The sequence below is a fragment of the Epinephelus lanceolatus genome, chromosome 6 (assembly GCF_041903045.1).
Source record: "Epinephelus lanceolatus isolate andai-2023 chromosome 6, ASM4190304v1, whole genome shotgun sequence".
NCBI classification, from domain to species: domain Eukaryota; kingdom Metazoa; phylum Chordata; class Actinopteri; order Perciformes; family Serranidae; genus Epinephelus; species Epinephelus lanceolatus.
Window position 1 is genome coordinate 34,452,196 of NC_135739.1, and position 25,274 is coordinate 34,477,469.

Genomic DNA, 25,274 nt, shown 5'->3' on the forward strand with positions numbered 1-25,274 from the left:
TATCATTCACTTCTTATTTTCTTCTTACAAGGACATGCAGCAAAATGTTTATTTTTTCACCTGCAGACAGAATGTATTTCCTCTCATCATCACTGATTTAAATACTTTTTCAAATTATTTTTATACTAAAATTCATATTTATTGTTCTCATGTATGTTATACTTTAAATGACAGATGTGACATTTTATTTGCACTCACCTTCACTTAAGGCTTTATGGCCATTACAGACTAGTTTTGCTTTGATGTAAATTTATAACATAAGATTGGAAGTCATGTTATTTTATGTTGTTATGCCTTTTTGAAAGATGAACACTAAAACAAATCTATTAAAGCTCCCAGTCTTTGTGTTCCTTTTGTGTTCTTTAATAAATCCTTTGACAAGAAATTCAGCATTTGTTCTTAAAGCAAATATAATTAAATACACATTATTTGAGTTCTGCCTTAAAACATTGTGGGAAAATACAAAACAAGTTTAATATGAAATTTCTATTAATTATATCTAAAACATTTTCTCAAAATATCAAATACAAGTATCAGCAGAGACACACAATGCAGGAAGTATCTGAACTAGCTTCTGTAAGACGTCAAAAAGACAGTCATATTGTTCATATACTGTGGAGACCTTTGAGCTCCAAACTGTCAGCTTCAGCAGGATGTTTAGTATCCAGTCGGGCATCCACCTTATAAATTTGTCATCACATCTACGCAGCTGTCCTCTCCATCTCCCTGTGTCTGGAAATGTGTAAAGCCGAGGGCCTTGTGTATGGCTCTGCTCAGCAGCGCTGACAGGTCTGCAGCCCCCGCCACTCCTCTTGGCAGGAAGAGCTCCAGAGCACAGGTGGAGGTGTGAGGCAGACGCACACCTGGCATGCTAGCATCCTGGAAAATTAATTCAAGGAGAGGGAAGTGTTATGTGAAGATTTATCTCAAGACAGAAGAAAACATTAACATTTTAATCTTTTCAGAGACCAGTTACCTTATTGTGAACTTGAGGAACTCAAACATCTCTTTCTTGGATTATTGACTGAGAGTGTAGCCTGATAGCACAAATGTGTAATTCCTGTCCTGTTTTATTGCTTACATTCTGAATTTCAATCTTGAACTCTGGGGCCAAAAATTAACCTTAATCTGAGTTAAACAATGTAATCATTAAATACTGGTCAATGATTAAATGTCACAATTGGCTGTTCACTTCAAATATTTTCTTTGCTTTCATAGATAGACACATTCCAGTTTGAAACCGTGTCCTGAGCTCAATATTAGTTAAAACTGGACCAGTGATGACATTATGTAGCAAATAATCTAATGATGGTTGTGTGGTAATGACTCAAAATGTAGGCAAGATGTCTTTTGGAAAAGGTTGAAATTCAAACAAAATTCTTGTAATAGATTGCCAGAGTAAGTCCCCCACAGTTGAATGGTTGTGATGTGTCCCTGTTAAAGACACACTGCCTCCCAGAATCCCATTAGCGGTGGTTTCCACTCAGTTTTCTGTGTCACATGAAGCGGGCATCATTTTAGGGACCACCAGGACTTGTGATGATTTGATAGATACTAACCTGGGAGTAAAAACGCAGGGAGATCAATCTGGGGAATCCAGGAGGAGGCAGATGATCAGCTCCAGTGATGAAGGCGAGGAGGTCTTCAAAGGAATAATCTGTCTGACCATCTGATTGTGCACAAGGACAGACTTTAGACCAGATCTTCTCATACTAACATTAATGTCACTTTAAACTCAAGTCCTTATGTTCTTCACCCCTATCCTCCATCCATCCCTCTGTTCTTACCGCTGACCAAAGTGAGGACTGTTTCCCAGTGTCCAACTGTTGCTTCCTCAGCCGCCTGCAGCTGGCTGTCTGGGTGGCTGTAGCAGACAGTGAAAAGCTGTTTGAACTCTTCCAGGGTCAGAGGCTGCTGCTGTGCGCTTGTCATCACTGGCAGAAACTCCTTCCAGTGAGACAGTATCGTATCCCACAATCCACCACAGCTGTTCAACCCTTCTGTGAACTGGGAGATCATACTTGCCACCCTGAAGGGCAGCAGAAGAAATGAGTGATTGTTTAATCAGTTCACTAGCTCAGATGCTATTTGGTCTCTGTTTGCGTGTGAAAAAAAATAAGGTTAAAAAAATTAACATGAGCAGTGTTTTTTTTTTCTACTCTTCTGATAGGTCACTTTACTTGCAGCAGCCATTAAATGAATATTTCACCCACAAAATGACCATTTGTAAATCAATTCATGCCATGTTACCTTGAATTTGTGAAGAAAACTTTTTTCTCACATGGCTTCATGAAAAATGGCGAACATATTGATTTATTGTTTGATTGGGGACCACATTGGCATTTTCAATTCGAATTGAGCATAGATAAATTTCACTTTCAATTCAGTTTTAAAACTAACATTTTAGTGAAAATACATGTTTAGGGGAAGCACTGAGCATACGATAAATGAGACTTGGGTTATACTGCACAAGTTGTGTGACAGTTTGTAAAAAGATGTTTCATGATCATTTTTGCTTCTGTTAAATGTGGTTTCAGTTAATTTAAAAAAAACATACAGTATATATGGATATGTCACCGTTTTCCATGAGAGCATGCAGGAAACAACTGAGCTATCTTTACAAATTCACGGTAACACAGCATAATCAACTGATCTACAAATTGTTCATTTTGTGGGTGAAGTATGGACTTAAAGACACAACAGAGGACATGCAGTTCTTTCATACAGACATAAATACTTTATTGCTCTTGCTTCCTCTCCCGTTTGTCCTCCCACACTCTTTATTCTGAACACTTATCTGTTTAATTAGTTTATTTTCCATTTGTATTAGGTATTTGTTTTGTTATGCCAGTGTTTTGTATTGAATCGTTAGCTTGATATTTGTTATTTATTTAGTTAGTTTTGTGTCTGCGTGATGGTGCAAGAGAAATGATTTTCTTTAAATGCACTGAATAATCCCATAAGGAGTGGGCCGTGTTGAAATGGCCAGACATGAAAATAAAGGAACTAGAGAGGGCAAAAATGACAGATGTTAAAAACACTCAACAGACCAGTGTATTGGTTGTAAATTACAATTAAATGCATGCTATCTATGTGTGTGTGTGCGCGCGCGCGTGTGTCCATCAAACCTATGGTAGATGTAATGTTTGACCAGGCGAATACAGATAGATGGTATTTCATCAGAATGGGCTGAATGGATTCCAGGGATCCCACAGCTTGACACCCAGTCACACAGACTGGGAGACAGCAGCTTCACATTGGTGCAACAATGCAGCTACAAGAAGAGCAGAGGAGCATTATTTGTGTGTGTGTGTGTGTGTGTGTGTGTGTGTGTGTGTGTGTGTGTGTGTGTTTGTGTGTTTGCTTCATGGTGCGAATAGACACATTTTTTGGGCATTTTTGCCCATTGGATGGAGGACAGTTGAGGTGACAGAAAACAAAGAAGTGAAACAGGGGAAATGACATGCAACTTATGTCCTCCGCTGGAGCCAAACCGGTTTGGTAAATCTATTTGTGGTCAGTGTCTTTCTAATGTGGTGGAACAGTGTAGTATAAAAGCAAAAAAACCTGGAAAACAGTCGCTCATCCATACACATAAACACTGGACTAATTCACAATTTTAAAAGGACAATCAAGAAAATCTTTTTCATGCTGCATATGTTCCCAAAAACTCTGGAACATAACTATAATGCTCAGTTATTTAATGCGGTGAGAGAATTGTATTGAATGGAAGTTGTGTTTTATGGCTATTGTTTATACTTAATTAATAAAATCACTAAATTATCTAACTATAAAAACACACTGTAGTCAGAGTAATCACAGCAATCCAAAGTAGTTCGAAGTACAAGGGTACAGGTTTTGTGTGTGTGTGTGTGTGTGTGTGTGTGTGTGTGTGTGTTACCTGTTGCAGTCGGATCTGTGCTTCAGTATCAACAATGTCTCTCCAGCTGAAGTCCTCCAAAGATGGATTTTGGCCACACATCAACTGCGATAATAAAATACAGAACAATGACAAAGTGAACACTGCAGTGCAAAATAGAGTTCAACAAAGCGGCAAGGCATTATATTATTTATTATATATTATTTCCATACACAGTTGATATGGCAAACATACATACATATTTAAACTATTTATTTATTATGTGGGAAGTGCAGTGCAGACGCACGAAAATGAGCACTTGGCAGCTGGATTGGAATCAAGGTCACAACCACAAGAATTTTAGACAAAATTGTATTTTAGGAAATTTTCTATCTACATAAAAGACACATGCACACAACCTCGTAGAGCACAGGGTGTAAACAATGAGGTCCAGGCCCGCCCTGAGCCAGAGACCAGCCAATCAGAACTCCTGCTTCATAATACTTCCTGTCTTCGAGAGCTGCGAGGTCGTAGGTCAAGAACAGACGTCCCGGAAGACCCTCAAACACAGAACTTTGCTGCAGCTCCAGCAAAGTCAATCTGTTAAAAAAAAAGTTAAAAAAAAATCTTAAGTCACGGCTTCTCATATGACATTACAATATGTAAAGTAATATTATAGAAAGTTAAGATGTAATTTCTCTTCAAGACAACATCAGAACTTCAACATCAGAAAAATATTTGCAGCTCTCCTTTGATTTATAACATTGTAAATATTAATAATCAGTATTGTGTGGTTTGGACTGTTGGTCAAAGAACACAAATAATCTAGGACATTGGGATTTTCCATAAATGTTCTGTCATTTTATAATAACTAAATTACTATTGTAAAATAAAATCAACAGTCTCATTGATGATAAAATTTTTGTTGTCCATTGTTTGTTTGTTTTTGTGTTTTTCAGCCCGACAATTTTTGTAATTATAACCATATTGCAGGGAATTTCTCCCTAAAATTACGTAAATGTTTCAAATCTCAGGCTAAAAAGTAGTCAAGGAAAAAATACTATTAAACAAGTATTTTTCGGTTTATGTTACTCTAAAAATTGCAGTCATTCTGAAAGCAATGCAGAAAAAGTGAAGAAAAACAGCGATGAAAGCTCTATTTACAGTCAAGGTGGGTGCATGACTAAAATCTTGACAGGTAAAATATGAGGTAAATAATCACAACCTGAAGAACTCTCTGAGAGGTCCGTCATGGCTGTCAGTGTCCTCTCCACTGAAGGAGACGACGGGTGTCCATCTGAAACAGAAGCCCGGCCTCCTCACCACCTTCATGACGCTTTGGAGCAGGTCTCTCCCCCTCACCTGGATGTGGGTCTCCACATCTCGATCCACATTCTCCTGTCTGAACAGTCTCAGGATGGAGTCCAGGTCGAGTGTCAACTGCACACCACAGAAACAGTTTTTTTACAGGTTCAAAGGTTCTGTCATCTAATGATTACAGGATTTTTTGAAAGATTAAGATTTGGTCAAAAAGCATTACCTCCTCTGTGGTGCTGGGAACACATGGCCGGGTCTGTCTTCCCAGCTGATTGTCTTCGTTGGGGCATCTCTCTGTGCTGGCCTCCAGACAAAACTCCTTCCTTCCAAGAGACAACACACACATATATTCAGGTGATTCAGTTATATGGCTCACCATTTATAATCATTAAATATTTCCTCACAAAAACAGTTAATGCTTTACCTGTTCACCACAGGTGGCTCGCTTGCTAACATCTCAGATTCTGCCTGTTAAGAGAACAGTATTTTAACTTTATGTACTGTGAAAGAAATGTGTAAAAGTTAAATCAATAAGTTTAATTTATTGAAAACTATATTAATATAAAAAAGGAAAGCAACACACTTGCTGCTTCCATTATTTTTTTATGCAACATACTCATAACACTGAATCCATATCTGTCAGAACACTCATGCCACATATCAAAAGATAGATGCCAATAAAGCTGGAACTATGGCTCTGTTTTTGGAGAGGCTAATGTATTGTATGTAATGCATGCAGGTCATTCATACTGTAATGCATACAAACAGAGCACAGGCAAATTGCCCTTTTTTGACACTCAAAACAATCTAACATAGGGGACATGGTGGAGTGGAGTGTACATGGAGAGCGTGTGGAGGGTGACAGAGGAATCTTGCCTTGGGAACAAAGTGTGCTAGGTGTGGCACTGGAATCAAAGCAGGTGGAGGCTGTTCTGGGAGCCTTTACAAAGTGAGCTGCATCAGACCCTTTAAAATTAATTAGTATCTTTTATTTGTGATGAAGTTATGGGGGACGATTAAAATGGGAACAAAAACTAATGGAATATGAAAATGGATCATATAAGAGTAGTTAGTAAAATACTTAAGTAATCATTACTGAAAAGCCTCCACCACTAACATGGCAACAACGAAATCAACATAAAAGAGAAACCCAGAGGAGTTGCAGTTTACCTGAGGGTAATCTTGGTGGCTGAGGATGTACAAAGCACCATGTCCGGAAATTTTGAGGACCTGCTCTCCAGTCCAGCATTCTGCAGGGGTGTCTGGGACAAACAGCACCCTGGAGCCCGGCACACACTGGAGACCACACATACTATCAGATATAAATAGTTCAAAATGTGGAAGAACTGGAGGGAATCTTGCTGGCTTCACTGTCAGATTTCTGATTTACTTTACCATGTGGAAAGCTAAACTTAATCCTAAATTCAGTCTTAATATGTAGCCCAGGCCATAATTCTTAGACCACAGAGGAAAGAGTGAACCAGTAAAATATGAAGTCAAGGGGTACAAATTGCAGGGCTGCACCTCAATCTTACTCTATATGCAGATGATGCTATTCTGTATTTAACTTTAATTGAGACCATGCTTGCGGTACCAATAAAAGCCAGTGATAGATACAGTCATGTATTAGGGTATAAACTAAACATGCAGAAAATTAGGCTATGACACACTGAGGTACAATCGCTGTGTCACTGAATTTGAAATACCTGTGAAAATGAGACATGGAGAAAATAAAATCCTTCAGAATATGGACTCAGCATACAGGTTAAGCTGTGCTATAAGAATGACAGTACTCCCAATTCTTATTTCTCTTTCAGAATTTGCGGTTGTATGTAAAACCGACTGCATTTAACATCTGAGACTGAATGCTTCCTAAGCTATTATTGGACAGTAAAAAACCAAGGATCGAAACAAAAATTTGTAATTGGCGAAAAGGAGCTCTCACGGCGACAGAAATACAACACACACACCTGTAGATATGTGAAGGAGAACCTTTGTCCTGCCCGTTTTGCAAACTGCCCACGGAAGAGCACTGCCAGCCGACTCTCCATCTGATTGGCCGACCACCCATAATCAATGGTGATGCGAGCAGTCATTCCCATGGCTGCAAGAATTGCCCGTTCTTTGCCTCGTGGAACAGTGAGTCTGAAAAAACAGGAAAGAAAAGCAAATTTGAATGGCTTGAGAAATGGTCACAGAGTGTTAAACTGGAGAGGGTTCATCCTCTGAAGAGCACGAATGTACCAAATTTCATTCCAATATGTTCAGTCGTTAAATATTTTGAGAGGTCCTCACAGACTAGTCCCAACAAGCAAAAACAGCCCACGTATTCCCCTTACTGACCCACACTGCACTGATAGGACAGATGGATGAAAATGATGATCTTAAGTAACACCTCTTACCTCTCCAGCTGTGTCAGGTAGTGTCCTCTGGGTAAACAGACCACATCTTTGACCACAAGTCTGGTCTTCTGCGGAGTCAGTCTCTTCCACTTGAGACGGACAGCTTTGTTTGGGGAATGCTGCAGCATAAAGTACAACATTGCACAAGAAAATGGACAGACAGATTGATAAATAGAAATAAAGCACACGAGCAGACATGTACCATGTGTAAAACTTTCAACACAGATGATAGATAAGGCAACAGATTAATGTTAACTGACTGACTGAGTAAATAACATTTCTTTTAATTAAATCTTTCCCTATGTGCTCAGGATTAGTGCACCACAGAGCACTGTTATGGCCAATACACTAAACCCAATAACCAATTACATGACATTATTGAGATGGAGGGAGGCTCAGTGGTTACAGTGATGATCATCTAATCAGATTAAATGATTTCAAGCTCCGTGTTAGCACACATGAAATGTATTGTTATTTCTTGATCAGGAAATAACAAAATAAAACCTGAATTGACGTACAGGGCTCATGATGGAAGGATCATGGGACTTCATCTCCAGCAGCTCAATCTCAGACACTCTGAGGGGATCAAACACCTGCATGGAGGGAAAGAAAACAATAAAATGACAGTTCATTTGATTGAAAACAAGAGAACCTACAAAAGAAAAGAAGACCTACTTGGAAATGTGTTACCTTGAAAAATGCAAATATCACACGCTAAACAAACCTGCGCATAAAGATCCTGTACAGCTGCTCAGCAGAGAGTCTGTATTTCATTCATAAGTTGATATTTCCACTTCTTTTCTGCAGTATTACAAAGTGGGATACGATTTACAGCCCACCCACTTTCATCACTTATTTTCACTAACCTCCATTTCTATCACAGTTTCCTCCATGAACCCCATGGACCCCAGAGCAGGGGGGCAGTGCTCGGCCTCTGTCTTGGTGGGAGACTCTTTTTTGGGCTTGGCCTGCTGCCTGGGTGGGGTCGGATCCTCAGGCTCTGGTTCCTCCTCAGAGTCAGGTACCAGAGGATGCTCCAGATGTCTCTGGGTTCAAGAAAGGGAAGGCAAGATGTTTACTATGCATGAGCATTCAACAACAAACAAAATGCTATTTATTTCATTGTGTTTTGGTGGTGGCAGAAATTTCTCAAAACCTGGGAAAATACCATAAAATTTCAATTAATAACCTGGGCAATTATTTATTTAGATCACTGAAATCAACAGGCCTATATCTGGGCTAAGTGTTTAATTCCTTTCACACAAAACTGTTGTTCAGCAAAGATTGGGAAACACAATCAAATTGTTTGTTTAAGCCTGACAGAGTGAATTGATCCTTTAGTGTAACTATCAGCACCTGGATTAACCAAAGGACTGTGGTGCTACAATAACATCAGCTAAGTTTTAGATAAAATCACTCTCTGGTATCTCATATTGACCAGTCACATGAACTTACCAAATGGAATCAGAAGCGTCTAATCTCTCTCCATTCAATTTTCATGTACCACAGTTCCAACTATATTGATTCCTCACAGATCACCATAACTATAATGGCAAGTGTGATGCATGTTAAGTGACATATTTACATAAAGCAATCAAAGAGAAACTTTTGTAATAGCTTCAGCTTAAAGGTATGTTGTCATATTTACCTGCCATTTGAACTTTTTATGAATTACATGAGTCTTTTGCCGCACACAGAGACATTTATTAGCAGTCTGAGGATCACCACAGTGCTTCTTTTAATCCAAGCTGCATGCACAGATGCAGTTCAACAGCAGACACACCTGGTAAAAGCTCTCCTCTTCTTCCTCCTCCTCCTCCTCTTGTATTAATGTCACCATGCAGGACTCCTCTGAAGAAAACAGCTCCATCTCAATGTTTTCTGTGATGGCCAGCAGCACCGCCTTCCTTTTGCACAGTTTCATTGCTCTGATGCAACTCTAAATTCTTTGTCTGCTCTAATTCAGACCTTCTTTAAATTCTACTTTGTGGTCCCACTCTTGTCCTCTGTCTATATCTTGACCTAGATTCTTGTCCTTGCTTTAGCCTCAGCTCCTCTTTGCTCCTTAATCGCTTGCCCCTTTTATTGTTTCAATGCCTGGTACTGCTTTCTGTTCCCTCTCTAGTTTCAGGTGAACCTCCAAAAAGTCCTCAGGTGACGGTGGCCCTCCAAACATCTCAACAGCTGAGATCTATCAGAGTCTAATGGTCTGATTGGTTTAGAGTTGTGCTCTCAAGATGTGATTGGATCTGGACTGTTGTGAAGCTCTCATTGGTTGAGAGGTGAAATAGCTCTGCTTGGTTCCGCAGCGTCTTCAGAGTTAAAACATGTCGGCCTGTTGTTGTTAAAGGCTTTTAAATTGTTGATTCCAGTTTCTACATAATGAATTCAAGTGTTTGACAGTGTCTCAGAGGGATTGTGGGGGTCAGGTTTAAAAAGGTCAATTAAAAAGACTGAAAAGACAAACGCACAACTAATATCATAAATGTTTTATCATTAACCTCACACCTGAGTCACTTTGGATTGATCATGTAACACCATTCCAGGTACAAAACACTATTTTCTAAAACTCAAAATACATGTTTTATTAACACATGGGGCTCTGTGACCTCTAAAATGATCTACTGTGCTGTTCAGTGAAGGAGGATTTTTCTTGAACTTTGCACAAACAGCACCAAACAGACAGATTCAATTATTTCTAAATGTCTTACATTTGCAGATGTCAGCAGCAGCAGATATTACACAACAGGGATCTACGATCTAATCATGTTTTTCCCTGGGTCAAACTGAACAGCATTTGTTTAAAGGCACACCTCCTCTCTGTGGTGAAACTGATGTGACTTAACAAAATCACACAGTGAACTATCTGTATTCAATAGTCAAGCCAATCAAGACAGCAGCACAAGGAACTTTTGCTTATCAGCAACTTCATGCAGTCAAACTCAAACCAACCAGAAACTCTTAGATTTTATATCTATATTCGAGGAAGAACACGTAAAAAAAAAAATCAACTTACAGGAAGCAAGCAGGAAGTTAAAGTGGTGAGTAAGATGACACAACAAAATATTTCTTTTGGCCTAGTTGATTGCGGTTTGAATAATACATTTGTTGGATGCAATCCAAAAATTTGCTCGAGTGACAAAGAAGAACAGACAACACATGTACACAGTTTGCACACTGCAGTGGCGTTATAAAACAGAGGGCTGGCTGGTATCTGTCAAGATATTTGCAGCATAATATCTGTTGATCTAATCAAATATTTTCTTTTCAACAGCTGCTATATTATGACAGACTACAGCTAATAACAAGTTTATGTGAGTTGGAGAACAAAACAAGAAACTAAAGTCTTTTCTTTACAATTCAGTCAAAAAATGCAAAAGACAGAAATCTAGTGATGGACCCCACAGTCGGAGCTTTAAACTAATTCCTGGTCTCAGGTATTACAGGACATGTTTTTGGACTACGAACTGTAATAAATAAAAAATAAATTCTCATAGTATCTTAACAATAATGTTGGTATCACCACATACAGTATCGATATCAACAAAACTCAGAAATTCAAAGTAATATGTACATACAAACATATAATAACCACAAACAAACCTAAAACTTTCTGCTCTGTTTGACCTGCTCTATGTGCTGTAGTCTGTTCTTGTGTAACCTGCATATTCTATTCTTTTCTATCTCTACTCTGTCATCTAAAAACACACAAGAGTGACTATGATCCATCACAGTGCTTAACACTCAAAAGTTGGTCAGGAATTTGTTTCACTACAAACCAAATCAAAAACCTGCACATGATTGTCTGAGGACAAACAAAGTGCTGGTCACGGCATGAAGGCTGACGGGAGCCAGAGTCATATGTTCAGTGTTGTCACGTGGATCAAACACCACTGTTGAGGGTCTCTGGAGCAAATCACTGAAACCCAAACTGCTCCGGTGTAACAGGTCAATTCAAAGTACACTCCAATTGTTCTAGTCATGGGTTTGGATGAAGGAGTGACACATTTGTCTATTCAAGTATGTGTGTGTGTGTGTGTGTGTGTGTGTGTCAGGCCAGTAGGTGTCTCTGGCTACATGTCAACAGGTGTGGCAGAAAGTATGAGGCGGTGCCATCGTCAGGTATCAGCTCCAGGAACTCTGTGGGGCTTGTCTCCATGGCAACCACAACCAGCGTCTCTGTTGGTAGAGAAATGGGGCATCATTGTCTCATCATTGTCATCCCTTGTCAAAACCTGGTGCCTACAGTACATTACCCATAATGCAACTTGACTCAATTCACTCAACTGTTCAGTCAAATTTGTGTTTGTTGCTCATTTTGGCTCTGCTGCTTTGCAATTCTAAATATAATGAATAGATTTTAAGATGTTTTAATTATCTGAATGTATCATGTTTTATGTATTCAACTAATCAATCATATTTTCTGTACGTACAGTTTACCATCATGAAGGTCTAAATGCTCTCAAAACTCTCTCTGGACTTGAAGGACCAAACTTTGAACTTTTACCTAATATAGTTTTTTAATAAAGTTTTTTTTTTTTTATCTAAACTTAAGGTAGGACAATAGTCAATCTTTCATTAATTAACTGTTCTGTTGGCTTAAAAGGAAGCCACATTTAAATACACAAAACATGTAATTATTAGCATAACCCAACTCATTCTTTCCATGTGCACATTTGTTACACCCAATAATCAGTGTCGTCAGTGTGAGTGACCCTAATTTAGTTTCCTGATCTTGTTACGATGTTGGATTGTTGTTAAACCTGCTTGATATCTTCGTCAACAGTGCATGTGCCAAACTGTCACTCTGGCCATCATCAAGTCAAAAACGACTCTGGGTAAATATAAGATAGCCTTTGATGAAACCAAAGGGGCTTTAAAGTAAATAAAAAAAAACAGTACTGGAGTAGTTTTGGCAGACTGATGGTATTCTGGGAGAAGCTTCTACCTTTGAGAGCAGCCAGTAAAATGCTGTTATCTGTCGCAGCTCTCGTCCTGTTGCACAGCTCTGGGAGCAGCTTCTGCCACCACAACGCCTGCAGAGATTAGACAAGGCAAGCAGTTTAACATGAGAACATGTAGACATGATACAGAGGGAGGGTAAAGGTTACACAGTTTACAGTTTAGGCTACTGCTCAGTACAGACCATATGTTTGTCTTGTAACTGGTGGTTGGCGTAGGCTATGATGGCCTGAGGACAGCGATCCAGCAGCTTTTCAATGCTGCTGTTGTACTGCCCCCTTCTGGTTGCACAGAGGAGGTGCAGGCTGAAGCCCCACAAGGTTTCCTCTGACAGACGCTCCATCAGGGGCACGACGGAGCCCACAGACAGGGACGGACCACACAGGAGAGACTGGAGAGACGGATATAGACGAATATACAAATGAAATCAAAGAAGAAAAAAGGTAGGCGACGGGGAGACAATGTGACTTTTAACAGATGGAATAACAAAATCTTTGTCCTACAATTACACAAGTTGAATTCATAAGCGACAAAAACATACCTTTGCTCAATTTAACACACACAGCTTTTTTTCCTCCGTCACAGCCTGAGTTGGGTTGGTATAACCAGTAGCTTACAGTGGCTACTTCTTACAAAATTTGGATAGATATATTTGTGCGGCTGTTTAGGTCCAAAGCCAGGGTTTTAGAAACACTGAAGTGATATGTCTAAGTCGACTCACAATCTCATACTTTCTATTGATTTGTAATTTGTCATGTTTGATTCTTAAAAAATATTCTGTTTTTTTTATTTTGCAAAAGTTCTATTCATTTAAAAACAGCTGTATTTGTCTTGAAATTCTCTGACGATGGTCTCAAGTTGTTTTCTGAGAGGTTCAGGAATAGATTATGTTGCAAAAAACTGTTTAACTGATGTATTTATTCCATTATATATTTTATTTCATTGCATTTTTACACTTGGAAACATATCTGAACATTCCATCCATTAGGCCAATACAAATATTGTAGTCTACTACATGTACACCATACCCTCCTCCCCTATTAATTGAAAAGTGCACTTTCATGGGTGCTACCATCGTTGTGTGACGTCAGACAACGGCTTCTACATGAAGTTGAGTTTACAAGTAGGAACTCCGACTCTGAATGGTGTTCTGTTGTACTTTTCATAGTGCGAAAGCATAATTTTTCGTGTACTAGGTTGTCTGGATCTTTGCCTTGTTTTAGAGCTGATAACACCATGAAGGCCTCGGTCACCTCTATCAATGTCACTTGATGCTAGATACTTACTGAGGCAACTTAATTTAAGGCATATACAGTAGTAGCAGACTTGTTTTGTTCAAAGAGACATTACCTGCAGTTTGTACAGCGCTTCCTGGTGTTGGGAGCTGGTAGTGTGAGCTGGATTGAGAACAGTGAGCCATGGGTACAGAGCACCATAATGAGAGCATGAGTTTATCTGAAACACACATAAACATGCAGTCCTCTTAGTGCATGAGAGAGATGTTCACATGAATTGATTTCTGAGCTATTTATACATGGTGGTGATTTTCTGGCAGGAGATTAAGGTGGTGGACAAACATCACAAGTCATTTTACAAGAGTCCAAATAATTTGAATTTCAAGCAGGTCTCAGCCACACAAAGAAAACAGCAGTCATTTTTAGTCACCGTACCAGATCGTCAGCACTCTTCAGCGACTTGCGTCTTGAGGGCGTGTGTGGTTGGTTGGAGTATGTGTCTGATTTGGTGTTGGCCAGTCGGTCGATGTAGACAGACGCCAGACGGAACAGAAGTTCCTGGATGACAGCGTCCTGTGAGGAAGCCATGAGCATCGCCTCCCAGAAATCCACCTGTAAGCAATTCCCACAGCCCAGCTCCTAACACACACACACACACACACACACACACACACACACACACGTTTTAAATGTTATCTTTTCAAGATCACACTTGCAACTAACCAAATGTCAAAAATCAGTTAGATGATTCCACTTCTAGTCTCCTAGCTGTCATGCAGAGCTGTGATGATCATTTGATTAATCGAATCGATCAATTAAATGAACCCCCAACCAATCTGATCATTGATTTATCAGTATGAGTAATTTAAAAAAAAAAAAAAAAAAGAGGGACAATTCAATGGTCCCAGTTTCTTAAATATGAAACAGAAACAGAATATAAATGTTTTGGACATAACAAGACATTTGAGAACATCATCTTAGCATTTGGGAAACAATAATTGTCATTTTCTGACATTTTATAGACCAAGCAACTTATTGACTGATGAGAAAATAATCAACAGATTAATAATCAATGAAAATGATCAATAGTTCACCTTGAATATGTGATCAGCCTGTTCCAGCTGAACTTTGTTGTTTTCATGTAAAGCCACCATGGCGGCCACCAGCAGTCCTGGTTGGGACTTTGCCAACTGGCGTGTCAATGCTGTGGGACGGATGTGTGTGTGCTGACCTCCACCTGCGCCATGCAGCAACAGCCTCGGCTCCTCAATGAACCCGTACACCAGCAGCATCTGAACAACACAAACACAGACATTTGTCCTTATCTGCACTGTAGGAATGACTCATATATGTTGTGTAATTATTTAGCCTGGTTGTTCCTGAAAGATCAGGAGTTTTTTTTGTAAAGGAGACCTATCATCAAAGATACATCAAAACATTACTAAAATATTAAGTGTCTTGAAGCTTTATAACTTACACATAATAGTAACACCCAGGACATAAGGTCAGAATGTCTGAATGATTAACTTAAGGATCTAAGTTAGGCATTAGTATTCATTACGCCCTTCAGTAGTCTACACTGGAACGCTGGTGAACATATAAAGTTAATATTTTACTATGAAATATTTCTCACTTTGAGGTTTAAAACAAGGTGTGTCCAGTGGTGCACAGTGAGACATTGTCTGGCTGTGCCATATCCAACCTGATCAGTCATCATCCCAATATCTGCAAATCTGCACCATGCTCCTCCTTTGAAATACTATATTCAATAATTGTTCAATGCAAACATTAAAGGAAGTTTAAGATTTTTTACACAAACAAAACTATACAAACGTCACCACACTGGTGTTACATGAAAAAATAGAAACATCTATCAGAGGCCTTCTATTTGTATTTAAAAGATAACTGTTTTTGAAAAGTTATACTATAATCTCACTATATAATGACGAAAACTCTGTCTGTCTGTGGCTGTGTGTGTGGGTGTGTCTGTTCCACATTTTTCTCCTCACTGACTTGGTCAATCCTAGACTCACAAGTCAGTCTTTAGACGCTTTGCTTAACTAAAGACTGATGTCTTTCTCCCTGATTTTGTGTAAGATGGGCGGATACAATTTCAGAGTTTAAAAAAACTCCCTACGTTGCAGAACCAATAGTAAATCCGCAGAGTGGTCCTTCGGTGGCTCGCTGAACTTTTGTGCTCGTAAACATAGTCCGACTGCGTTAAAAGTTTTAAACAAAGTAGCTGTAAGGCCTTCATTTCCACAATCTTCTGGACTGAGCACACGTTTGATAAAACGGAGTTAAATCTCTCGGCATCCATTTTCAAGCTCTCTGTGTGTTTGTGTCCTTGCGGACGAGAAAAGGGGGAGCGTACATTTCTGGGAGGGCGTGTCCTTTTAAAAAATGCAAGAGGCGTTGCTTTGTTTGCCGGACGTTTTCTTCGGTGTGTTAAACACACTTTAGAAAGGAGTGTCCCCAGACTGTCAGAAGGTGGAGATCTCTGATTGTCTGGTGGCGAGACTAGGTCAATACATGTGAAATTTGGCACAGTGGTAGAGGGTCATGGGAGGATGCGAATGAAACAATATTACATCAATTGGCCAAAGGGGGGCGCTATAGCAATCGATTGAAATTGCAAACTTTGAATGGGCATATCTCATGCCCCGTATGTCGTAGAGACATGAAACTTTGCACAGAGATGCCTCTCCTCATGAGGAACACATTTGCCTCAAGAAACCATAACTTACGATATATGGATTTTCCGCTATTTTGAATTTTTTGAAAAACACTTAAAATCGATCTCTTCCTAGGAAATTTGACCGATCTGCAGGAAACTTGGTGAACATAATCTAGGGACCAATATCTAAAGTTCCCTCTTGGCAAAAGTTTGAAAACTTACTAAAACTGAGCTTCTATAAGGCAATGAATATTGCAGAGGGCGTGGCTCATCACATAAAGGTGTATAACATCTCAAGGGTTTCACCGATCACCACGCAACTTTGTAGGCATATGACCACACATATTCTGAGGGGACCCCTCCATTATTGACCCGTTCAAACAAAATGGGGGCACTAGCGAGCTAATTTCTTATCTAGGCCTAACCGCCATATTGATTTTTACTAAACTTGGTAGATATGTAGAACAGGACACCCCTTTTTTTTGGGGGGGCGTCCTGAGAGCAAAGAACGAAGGCGGATTCCAACCCCCACTGCTGCAACAAGGGCTAGCCGCACCTTTCCCATGTGAACTACTAGTGCTCCCCACTTTTACGTGAACACAACATATAAACACTTTAACTATCTGCCTTCCAGCGTGCTACCTCACTACTAATGTACAGTTTTAGCCCACTAACTATCCCACTATTGGCAATGGTACTACTGTACTTTCAATAAAGCAATTGTACTACAAATTCAAAAAAACTCTGTCTGAATACATTGCTCTTCTTAATGGGTTCAGTTGACTATTTAATCTGCAATTTCCTATGACCTGTATCCCAAACACACACCATGTGAAACTGTACGTGGGCAACTGTGCACTCAATGGGTATGGACTAATTATTTGTACACATAATTTCTTGTAATGGACCTATTACATGCACCTTTGATGGACCTTTGATAGCGAGTATGTATTATTGGATTACTGATTACTGAGTTAGGCTATAGATACACATACATGTACATGTACACACTGTTAAATAAAGAATAAAGTTTTGATTTCATTTTTTTCTGCAAAAGGTAGGAACCCTAAACACACACACACACACACACACACACACACACACACACACACGGAAAACCTGTACCCTTGTACTTCAAACTAATAAAATGGGGGAAAAAAGAAGGTAAAATCTGCTTTGGATTGCTGTGATTACTCTGACTACAGTGTATTTTTATAGTTAGATAATTTAGTGATTTTATTACAAAAGTATAAACAATAGCCATAAAACACAACTTCCATTCAATACAATTCTCTCACTGCATTAAATAACTGAGCATTATAGTTATGTTCCAGAGTTTTTGGGAACATATGCAGCATGAAAAAGATTTTCTTGATCGTCCTTTTAAAATGGTGAATTAATCCAGTGTTTATGTGTATGGATGAGCGGCTGTTTTCCAGTTATTCTTTGTTTTTATATTACACTGTTCCGCCACATTAGAAAGACACTGACCACAAATAGATTTACCAAACCGGTTTGGCTCCAGCGGAGGACATAAGTTGCATGTCATTTCCCCTGTTTCACTTCTTTGTTTTCTGTCACCTCAACTGTCCTCCATCCAATGGGCAAAAATGCCCAAAAAATGTGTCAAATGTGACACACACACACACACACACACACACACACACACACAAATAATGCTCCTCTGCTCTTCTTGTAGCTGCATTGTTGCACCAATGTGAAGCTGCTGTCTCCCAGTCAGCGACTGGGTGTCAAGCTGTGGGATCCCTGGAATCCATTCAGCCCATTCTGACGAAATACCATCTATCTGTATTCGCCTGGTCAAACATTACATCTACCATAGGTTTGATGGACACACGCGCGCGCGCACACACACACACACACATAGATAGCATGCATTTAATTGTAATTTACAACCAATACACTGGTCTGTTGAGTGTTTTTAACATCTGTCATTTTTGCCCTCTCTAGTTCCTTTATTTTCATGTCTGGCCATTTCAACACGGCCCACTCCTTATGGGATTATTCAGTGCATTTAAAGAAAATCATTTCTCTTGCACCATCACGCAGACACAAAACTAACTAAATAAATAACAAATATCAAGCTAACGATTCAATACAAAACACTGGCATAACAAAACAAATACCTAATACAAATGGAAAATAAACTAATTAAACAGATAAGTGTTCAGAATAAAGAGTGTGGGAGGACAAACGGGAGAGGAAGCAAGAGCAATAAAGTATTTATGTCTGTATGAAAGAACTGCATGTCCTCTGTTGTGTCTTTAAGTCCATACTTCACCCACAAAATGAACAATTTGTAGATCAGTTGATTATGCTGTGTTACCGTGAATTTGTAAAGATAGCTCAGTTGTTTCCTGCATGCTCTCATGGAAAACGGTGACATATCCATATATACTGTATGTTTTTTTTAAATTAATTGAAACCACATTTAACAGAAGCAAAAATGATCATGAAACATCTTTTTACAAACTGTCACACAACTTGTGCAGTATAACCCAAGTCTCATTTATCGTATGCTCAGTGCTTCCCCTAAACATGTATTTTCACTAAAATGTTAGTTTTAAAACTGAATTGAAAGTGAAATTTATCTATGCTCAATTCGAATTGAAAATGCCAATGTGGTCCCCAATCAAACAATAAATCAATATGTTCGCCATTTTTCATGAAGCCATGTGAGAAAAAAGTTTTCTTCACAAATTCAAGGTAACATGGCATGAATTGATTTATAAATGGTCATTTTGTGGGTGAAATATTCATTTAATGGCTGCTGCAAGTAAAGTGACCTATCAGAAGAGTAGAAAAAAAAAACACTGCTCATGTTAATTTTTTTAACCTTATTTTTTTTCACACGCAAACAGAGACCAAATAGCATCTGAGCTAGTGAACTGATTAAACAATCACTCATTTCTTCTGCTGCCCTTCAGGGTGGCAAGTATGATCTCCCAGTTCACAGAAGGGTTGAACAGCTGTGGTGGATTGTGGGATACGATACTGTCTCACTGGAAGGAGTTTCTGCCAGTGATGACGAGCGCACAGCAGCAGCCTCTGACCCTGGAAGAGTTCAAACAGCTTTTCACTGTCTGCTACAGCCACCCAGACAGCCAGCTGCAGGCGGCTGAGGAAGCAACAGTTGGACACTGGGAAACAGTCCTCACTTTGGTCAGCGGTAAGAACAGAGGGATGGATGGAGGATAGGGGTGAAGAACATAAGGACTTGAGTTTAAAGTGACATTAATGTTAGTATGAGAAGATCTGGTCTAAAGTCTGTCCTTGTGCACAATCAGATGGTCAGACAGATTATTCCTTTGAAGACCTCCTCGCCTTCATCACTGGAGCTGATCATCTGCCTCCTCCTGGATTCCCCAGATTGATCTCCCTGCGTTTTTACTCCCAGGTTAGTATCTATCAAATCATCACAAGTCCTGGTGGTCCCTAAAATGATGCCCGCTTCATGTGACACAGAAAACTGAGTGGAAACCACCGCTAATGGGATTCTGGGAGGCAGTGTGTCTTTAACAGGGACACATCACAACCATTCAACTGTGGGGGACTTACTCTGGCAATCTATTACAAGAATTTTGTTTGAATTTCAACCTTTTCCAAAAGACATCTTGCCTACATTTTGAGTCATTACCACACAACCATCATTAGATTATTTGCTACATAATGTCATCACTGGTCCAGTTTTAACTAATATTGAGCTCAGGACACGGTTTCAAACTGGAATGTGTCTATCTATGAAAGCAAAGAAAATATTTGAAGTGAACAGCCAATTGTGACATTTAATCATTGACCAGTATTTAATGATTACATTTAAACTGAACCATCAGATTGTTTAAATCAGATTAAGGTTAATTTTTGGCCCCAGAGTTCAAGATTGAAATTCAGAATGTAAGCAATAAAACAGGACAGGAATTACACATTTGTGCTATCAGGCTACACTCTCAGTCAATAATCCAAGAAAGAGATGTTTGAGTTCCTCAAGTTCACAATAAGGTAATTGGTCTCTGAAAAGATTAAAATGTTAATGTTTTCTTCTGTCTTGAGATAAATCTTCACATAACACTTCCCTCTCCTTGAATTAATTTTCCAGGATGCTAGCATGCCAGGTGTGCGTCTGCCTCACACCTCCACCTGTGCTCTGGAGCTCTTCCTGCCAAGGGGAGTGGCGGGGGCTGCAGACCTGTCAGCGCTGCTGAGCAGAGCCATACACAAGGCCCTCGGCTTGACACATTTCCAGACACAGGGAGATGGAGAGGACAGCTGCGTAGATGTGATGACAAATTTATAAGGTGGATGCCCGACTGGATACTAAACATCCTGCTGAAGCTGACAGTTTGGAGCTCAAAGGTCTCCACAGTATATGAACAATATGACTGTCTTTTTGATGTCTTACAGAAGCTAGTTCAGATACTTCCTGCATTGTGTGTCTCTGCTGATACTTGTATTTGATATTTTGAGAAAATGTTTTAGATATAATTAATAGAAATTTCATATTAAATTTGTTTTGTATTTTCCCACAATGTTTTAAGGCAGAACTCAACAAATAATGTATATTTAATTCTATTTGCTTTAAAATCAAATGCTGAATTTCTTGTCAAAGGATTTATTAAAGAACACAAAAGGAACACAAAGACTGGGAGCTTTAATAGATTTGTTTCGGTGTTCATCTTTCAAAAAGGCATAACAACATAAAATAACATGACTTCCAGTCTTATGTTATAAATTTACATCAAAGCAAAACTAGTCTGTAATGGCCATAAAGCCTTAAGTGAAGGTGAGTGCAAATAAAATGTCACATCTGTCATTTAAAGTATAACATACATGAGAACAATAAATATGAATTTTAGTATAAAAATAATTTGAAAAAGTATTTAAATCAGTGATGATGAGAGGAAATACATTCTGTCTGCAGGTGAAAAAATAAACATTTTGCTGCATGTCCTTGTAAGAAGAAAATAAGAAGTGAATGATACTGTCTGAAATATAGGACCACACATGGTTTATCCTGCTTAAATTTGTTACAGTTTTAGACATTTCTTTATCTTCCCCACCGATAAAACATAAATACCAGTTGACCAAACAGACAAAAGACTGAAACAGAGGGCAAAAAACCAAAACCACACAAAACCTAACTCAAACATGCACACTTAATCATTAATGTGCACCTCAAGCTTCTTTTTTAAAAATGAATCTGCACACAGGATGTCTCCCGTCTCTGTACTGAAATACTTTAAGGCGTTGTTTTATAGTACAATACCTCCCATGCCACAAACAAGGAGTACTTTCATACACAGGTTTTCCAGTGAATTGGAAAAATACATTCCATGTGCTTAATAAATCAATTCTTGATGACGTAAGGCAAAACAGATTCACATTCAAAACACATGACTGCATTTTGTCAGTAATACTTCACGGGCTGTTAATTTCCCAGATTTGGGGAACAATCATCACACACTTGGTATGAGGGACTCACTGAAGTTATTGTTGCCAGTGTTGTGGGTGAAACGTTTCCTCATTCATGTATGATGAAAGGACAGAGTGTTTCCTTGTTACCAGGCTTCTCAGCATGGCACCCGCTCCTCCGGTTAGAGAACATGGGAATTATTGACACCCTTTGAAAAACCTCTTTGACAGGTGAGATTGTGTGGTTTGAGCTTCCCATTGTACTGTTTAAATAATTTGACACTTGAGCCAAATGCACATCTCCACTTCACATTCCTGGGAATATTGTTTAGGGATTATAGAGTGACAATGGCTCCTCTTGTTGACAAGTAGAGTTTTTTTGTTTTTTAATTTGACAAAAGGTTGATAAGGAGGCAGATGATGGCACTGATTCCAAAATCTAAGCCTCTGTGTTTAATCAAAAATACTTTTGCTTGCACCTGAAGTACAATCCAGGTATTTCTGGTGATTTTAAGATAATGATTTTAGATTACCTCAATACAGAGTACAATGACATTTGATGTGTTGTCTTCACTGTCATATCTTTCCAGATATGGTGAAACGGTTGAGGTGAACTGCCCCTTCAAATTTTGTTTAAACAATACCATCAGCACAACTTTGAATTGCTGTCTACATGCGCCCATTTTTGACTATTTCTGTCCACATGACTCTTCTATGGGCCAACTCCAACCCTTTGAATGAGTGTCACAGTGACTGTGTGGGCTGTTCCATTCAGCTGTTTATTAAAGAACTACATGGAGAGAAAACACAGAGAATACACATCAGCAGAACGATCTCACTCCCTAATCTCATCCGATATCTTGTGTGTATGCATTATAATTGATGATGTGAGCTGAAGAGCCTTCACAAAACAGTTATTTTGCATATTCTGTTTTACATACCTGTTTTATGAGCTCAATGATAGTGTCATTGCTGACCTCTCCAAAGGACTGTAAACTCATCTGTAGATGTGCCAATGATGTCAAGCCTGTACAGAAAATGAAATATATTAACCGAGAAATTCATTCAAAAAAATAATTTGCATATGTCAGTATTAAAAGAATATAGTGAAGAGCAGCACACACAGCTCCAAATCTTAGGAATGTATCAACTGCACTATTGTAGCAAAGCTCAAAACAAAAAGAAAGAAAGTTAAGTCAAACTCTACAAATGCATTTCAACCTCATTAACCCCAAAAGATTTTAAATGATTTCGCATGTCAATTTACAATTTGTAAGTTTCATTTTTTGAAGAATCCAACTGACAGCTATGCATAGGCTAAAAATGTATACTATGAAAATTCTTTCTCATGGTGAGCATAAGCCGTCACTTTCTTACTTGGAGTTGTAGGAGGCCCAGTTGTTGGAACCGCAGTTGTGGGTGCTGCTGTTGTTGGAGCAGCAGTTGTGGGAGCTGCAGTTGTGGGGGCAGCAGTTGTGGGGGCAGCAGTTGTCCGAGATGCAGTTGTCGGAGCCGCAGTTCTGGGTGCTGCTGTTGTGGGGTCAGCAGTTGTCGGAGCAGCTGTTGTTGATGCTGGAGTTGTTGGGGCTGCGGTTGTTGGAGCTGCAGTTGTGGGAGCTGCAGTTGTGGGTGCTGCAGTTGTGAGAGCTAAAGGTGTGGGAGCTGCAGTTGTGGGAGCTGCGGTTGTGGGGGCAGCAGTAGTGGGGGCAGCAGTTGTGAGAGCTGCAGTTGTGAGAGCTGCAGTTGTGGGGGAAGCAATTGTGGGAGCTGCGGTTGTTGGGACAGCAGTTGTGGGGGCAGCAGTTGTGAGAGCTGCAGTTGTGGGTGCTGCATTTGTTGGAACTGCAGTTGTGGGTGCTGAAGATGTTGGAGTTGCAGTTGTTGGAGCAGCAGTTGTGGGGGCAGCAGTTGTGGGAGCAGCAGTTGTGGGGGCTGCAGTTGTGGGGGCAGCAGTTGTCCGAGATGCAGTTGTCGGAGCCGCAGTTGTGGGGACTGCTGTTGTGGGGCCAGCAGTTGTCGGAGCAGCTGTTGTTGATGCTGGAGTTGTTGGGGCTGCCGTTGTTGGAGCTGCAGTTGATGGTGAAGCAGTTGTGGGAGCAGCAGCAGTTGTGGCAGCAGCAGTTGTTGAAGCCGCAGTTGTTGGAGCTACAGTTGTGGGAGCTGCAGTTGTGAAAGCTCCGGTTGTGGGGGCAGCAGTTGTGGGGGCAGCAGTTGTGGGAGCTGCAGGTGTGGTGGCTGCAGTTGTGGAAGCTGCAGTTGTGGGTGCTGCAGTTGTGAGAGCTGCAGTTGTGGGAGCAGCAGTTGTGGGAGCTGCGGTTGTGGGGGCAGCAGTTGTGGGGGCAGCAGGTGTGAGAGCTGCAGTTGTGAGAGCTGCAGTTGTGGGAGCTGCGGTTGTTGGGACAGCAGTTGTGGGGGCAGCAGTTGTGAGAGCTGCAGTTGTGAGAGCTGCAGTTGTGGGTGCTGCAGTTGTTGGGGCCACAGTTGTTGGGGTTGCAGTTGTTGGGGCTGCAGTTGTTGGAGCTGCAGTTGTGTGGGATGCAGCTGTGGGGGCTGCAGTTGTAGGGGCTGCAGTTGTTGGGGCTGCAGTTGTCCGAGCTGCAGTTGTAGGAGCTGCAGTTGTCGGAGCAGCAGTTATGGGTGCTGTGATGGTGGGGGCAGCCGTTGTAGGTGCTGTAGTTGTTGGGGCCGCAGTGTTTGGGGCTGCAGTTGTCCGAGCTGCAGTTGTCCGAGCCGCAGTTGTGGCTGCTGCTGTTGTGTGGCCAGCAGTTGTGGGAGCAGCTGTTGTTGATGCTGGAGTTGTTAGGGCTGCGGTTGTTGGAGGTGCAGTTGTGACAACAGCAGTTATTAGGGCTGCAGTTGTGGGTGCTGCAGTTGTGAAAGCTGCAGGTGTGGGAGCTGCAGTTGTGGGAGCTGCGGTTGTGGAGGCAGCAGTTGTGGGGGTTGCAGTTGTTGGAGCTGCAGTTGTGGGAGCAATAGTTCTGGGTGCTGCAGTTGTGGGTGCTGAAAATATGGGAGCTGCAGTTGTTGGAGCAGCAGTTGTGGGGGCAGCAGTTGTGAGAGCAGCAGTTGTGGGGGCTGCAGTTGTGGGAGCTGCAGTTGTCGGAGCTGCAGTTGTGGGAGCAATAGTTCTGGATGTTGCAGTTGTGGGGGCAGCAGTTATTGGAGCAGCAGTTGTGGGGGTAGCAGTTGTGGGAGGAGCAGTTGTGGGGGCTGAAGTTGTGGGGGCAGCAGTTGTGGGAGCTGCAGTTGTGGGAGCTGCAGTTGTGGGTGCAGCAGTTATGAGAGCTGCAGTTGTGGGTGCTGCAGTTGTTGGAGCTGCAGTTGTGGGAGCAATAGTTCTGGGTGCTGCAGTTGTGGGAGCTGAGGTTGAGGGGGCAGCAGTTGTTGGGCCA

General features: G+C 40.5%; 3 protein-coding genes and 1 long non-coding RNA gene across 4 annotated transcripts; 1 reads left to right on the forward strand and 3 right to left on the reverse strand.

The window, feature by feature from the left end:
- Positions 1-681: 681 nt before the first annotated feature.
- Positions 682-10,396, reverse strand: LOC117254121 (uncharacterized). Its single transcript, XM_033622141.2, has 15 exons — positions 9,362-10,396; positions 8,445-8,624; positions 8,097-8,171; positions 7,579-7,697; positions 7,147-7,321; positions 6,347-6,472; positions 5,601-5,644; positions 5,400-5,499; positions 5,085-5,299; positions 4,279-4,459; positions 3,902-3,985; positions 3,129-3,274; positions 1,788-2,029; positions 1,560-1,669; positions 682-879 (listed from the first exon to the last, which is right to left on the reverse strand). Exons 1-15 carry the CDS (start codon positions 9,500-9,502, stop codon positions 682-684), a joined length of 2,136 nt encoding a protein of 711 aa, XP_033478032.2. The 5' UTR covers positions 9,503-10,396.
- A 143-nt stretch (positions 10,397-10,539) lies between these two features.
- On the reverse strand, positions 10,540-15,489 carry LOC144463729 (BLOC-2 complex member HPS3-like). The gene is made up of 7 exons (XM_078169128.1): positions 15,478-15,489; positions 14,870-15,067; positions 14,211-14,414; positions 13,891-13,995; positions 12,725-12,931; positions 12,527-12,614; positions 10,540-11,757 (listed from the first exon to the last, which is right to left on the reverse strand). Exons 1-7 carry the CDS (start codon positions 15,487-15,489, stop codon positions 11,630-11,632), a joined length of 942 nt encoding a protein of 313 aa, XP_078025254.1. The 3' UTR covers positions 10,540-11,629.
- On the forward strand, positions 12,863-21,104 carry LOC144463689 (uncharacterized). Its single transcript, XM_078168999.1, has 5 exons — positions 12,863-12,983; positions 18,152-18,295; positions 19,401-19,642; positions 19,761-19,870; positions 20,570-21,104. Exons 3-5 carry the CDS (start codon positions 19,411-19,413, stop codon positions 20,765-20,767), a joined length of 540 nt encoding a protein of 179 aa, XP_078025125.1. The 5' UTR covers positions 12,863-12,983; positions 18,152-18,295; positions 19,401-19,410; the 3' UTR covers positions 20,768-21,104.
- A 503-nt stretch (positions 21,105-21,607) lies between these two features.
- Positions 21,608-23,325, reverse strand: LOC117253752 (uncharacterized). The gene is made up of 3 exons (XR_004501425.2): positions 23,260-23,325; positions 22,824-22,909; positions 21,608-22,672 (listed from the first exon to the last, which is right to left on the reverse strand). It is a non-coding gene; the product is annotated as an uncharacterized LOC117253752 (long non-coding RNA).
- Between the last annotated feature and the right edge of the window lie 1,949 nt (positions 23,326-25,274).

Coding starts and splice junctions, on each gene's coding strand:
- LOC117254121 (XM_033622141.2), bottom strand. CDS start 9,502: ATGAAACTGTGCAAAAGGAAGGCGGTGCTGCTGGCCATCACAGAAAAC. Junction 5,645..6,346: donor GCCACCAAGATTACCCTCAG/GTAAACTGCAAC, acceptor TTCTCTTAACAG/GCAGAATCTGAGATGTTAGC. Junction 3,986..4,278: donor TACACCCTGTGCTCTACGAG/GTTGTGTGCATG, acceptor TTATTATCGCAG/TTGATGTGTGGCCAAAATCC.
- LOC144463689 (XM_078168999.1), top strand. CDS start 19,411: ATGATCTCCCAGTTCACAGAAGGGTTGAACAGCTGTGGTGGATTGTGG. Junction 19,643..19,760: donor AGTCCTCACTTTGGTCAGCG/GTAAGAACAGAG, acceptor GTGCACAATCAG/ATGGTCAGACAGATTATTCC. Junction 19,871..20,569: donor CCCTGCGTTTTTACTCCCAG/GTTAGTATCTAT, acceptor TTAATTTTCCAG/GATGCTAGCATGCCAGGTGT.
- LOC144463729 (XM_078169128.1), bottom strand. Junction 14,415..14,869: donor AGGCTGATCACATATTCAAG/GTGAACTATTGA, acceptor TGTGTGTGTTAG/GAGCTGGGCTGTGGGAATTG. Junction 12,615..12,724: donor AGTTACAAGACAAACATATG/GTCTGTACTGAG, acceptor TAATCTCTGCAG/GCGTTGTGGTGGCAGAAGCT.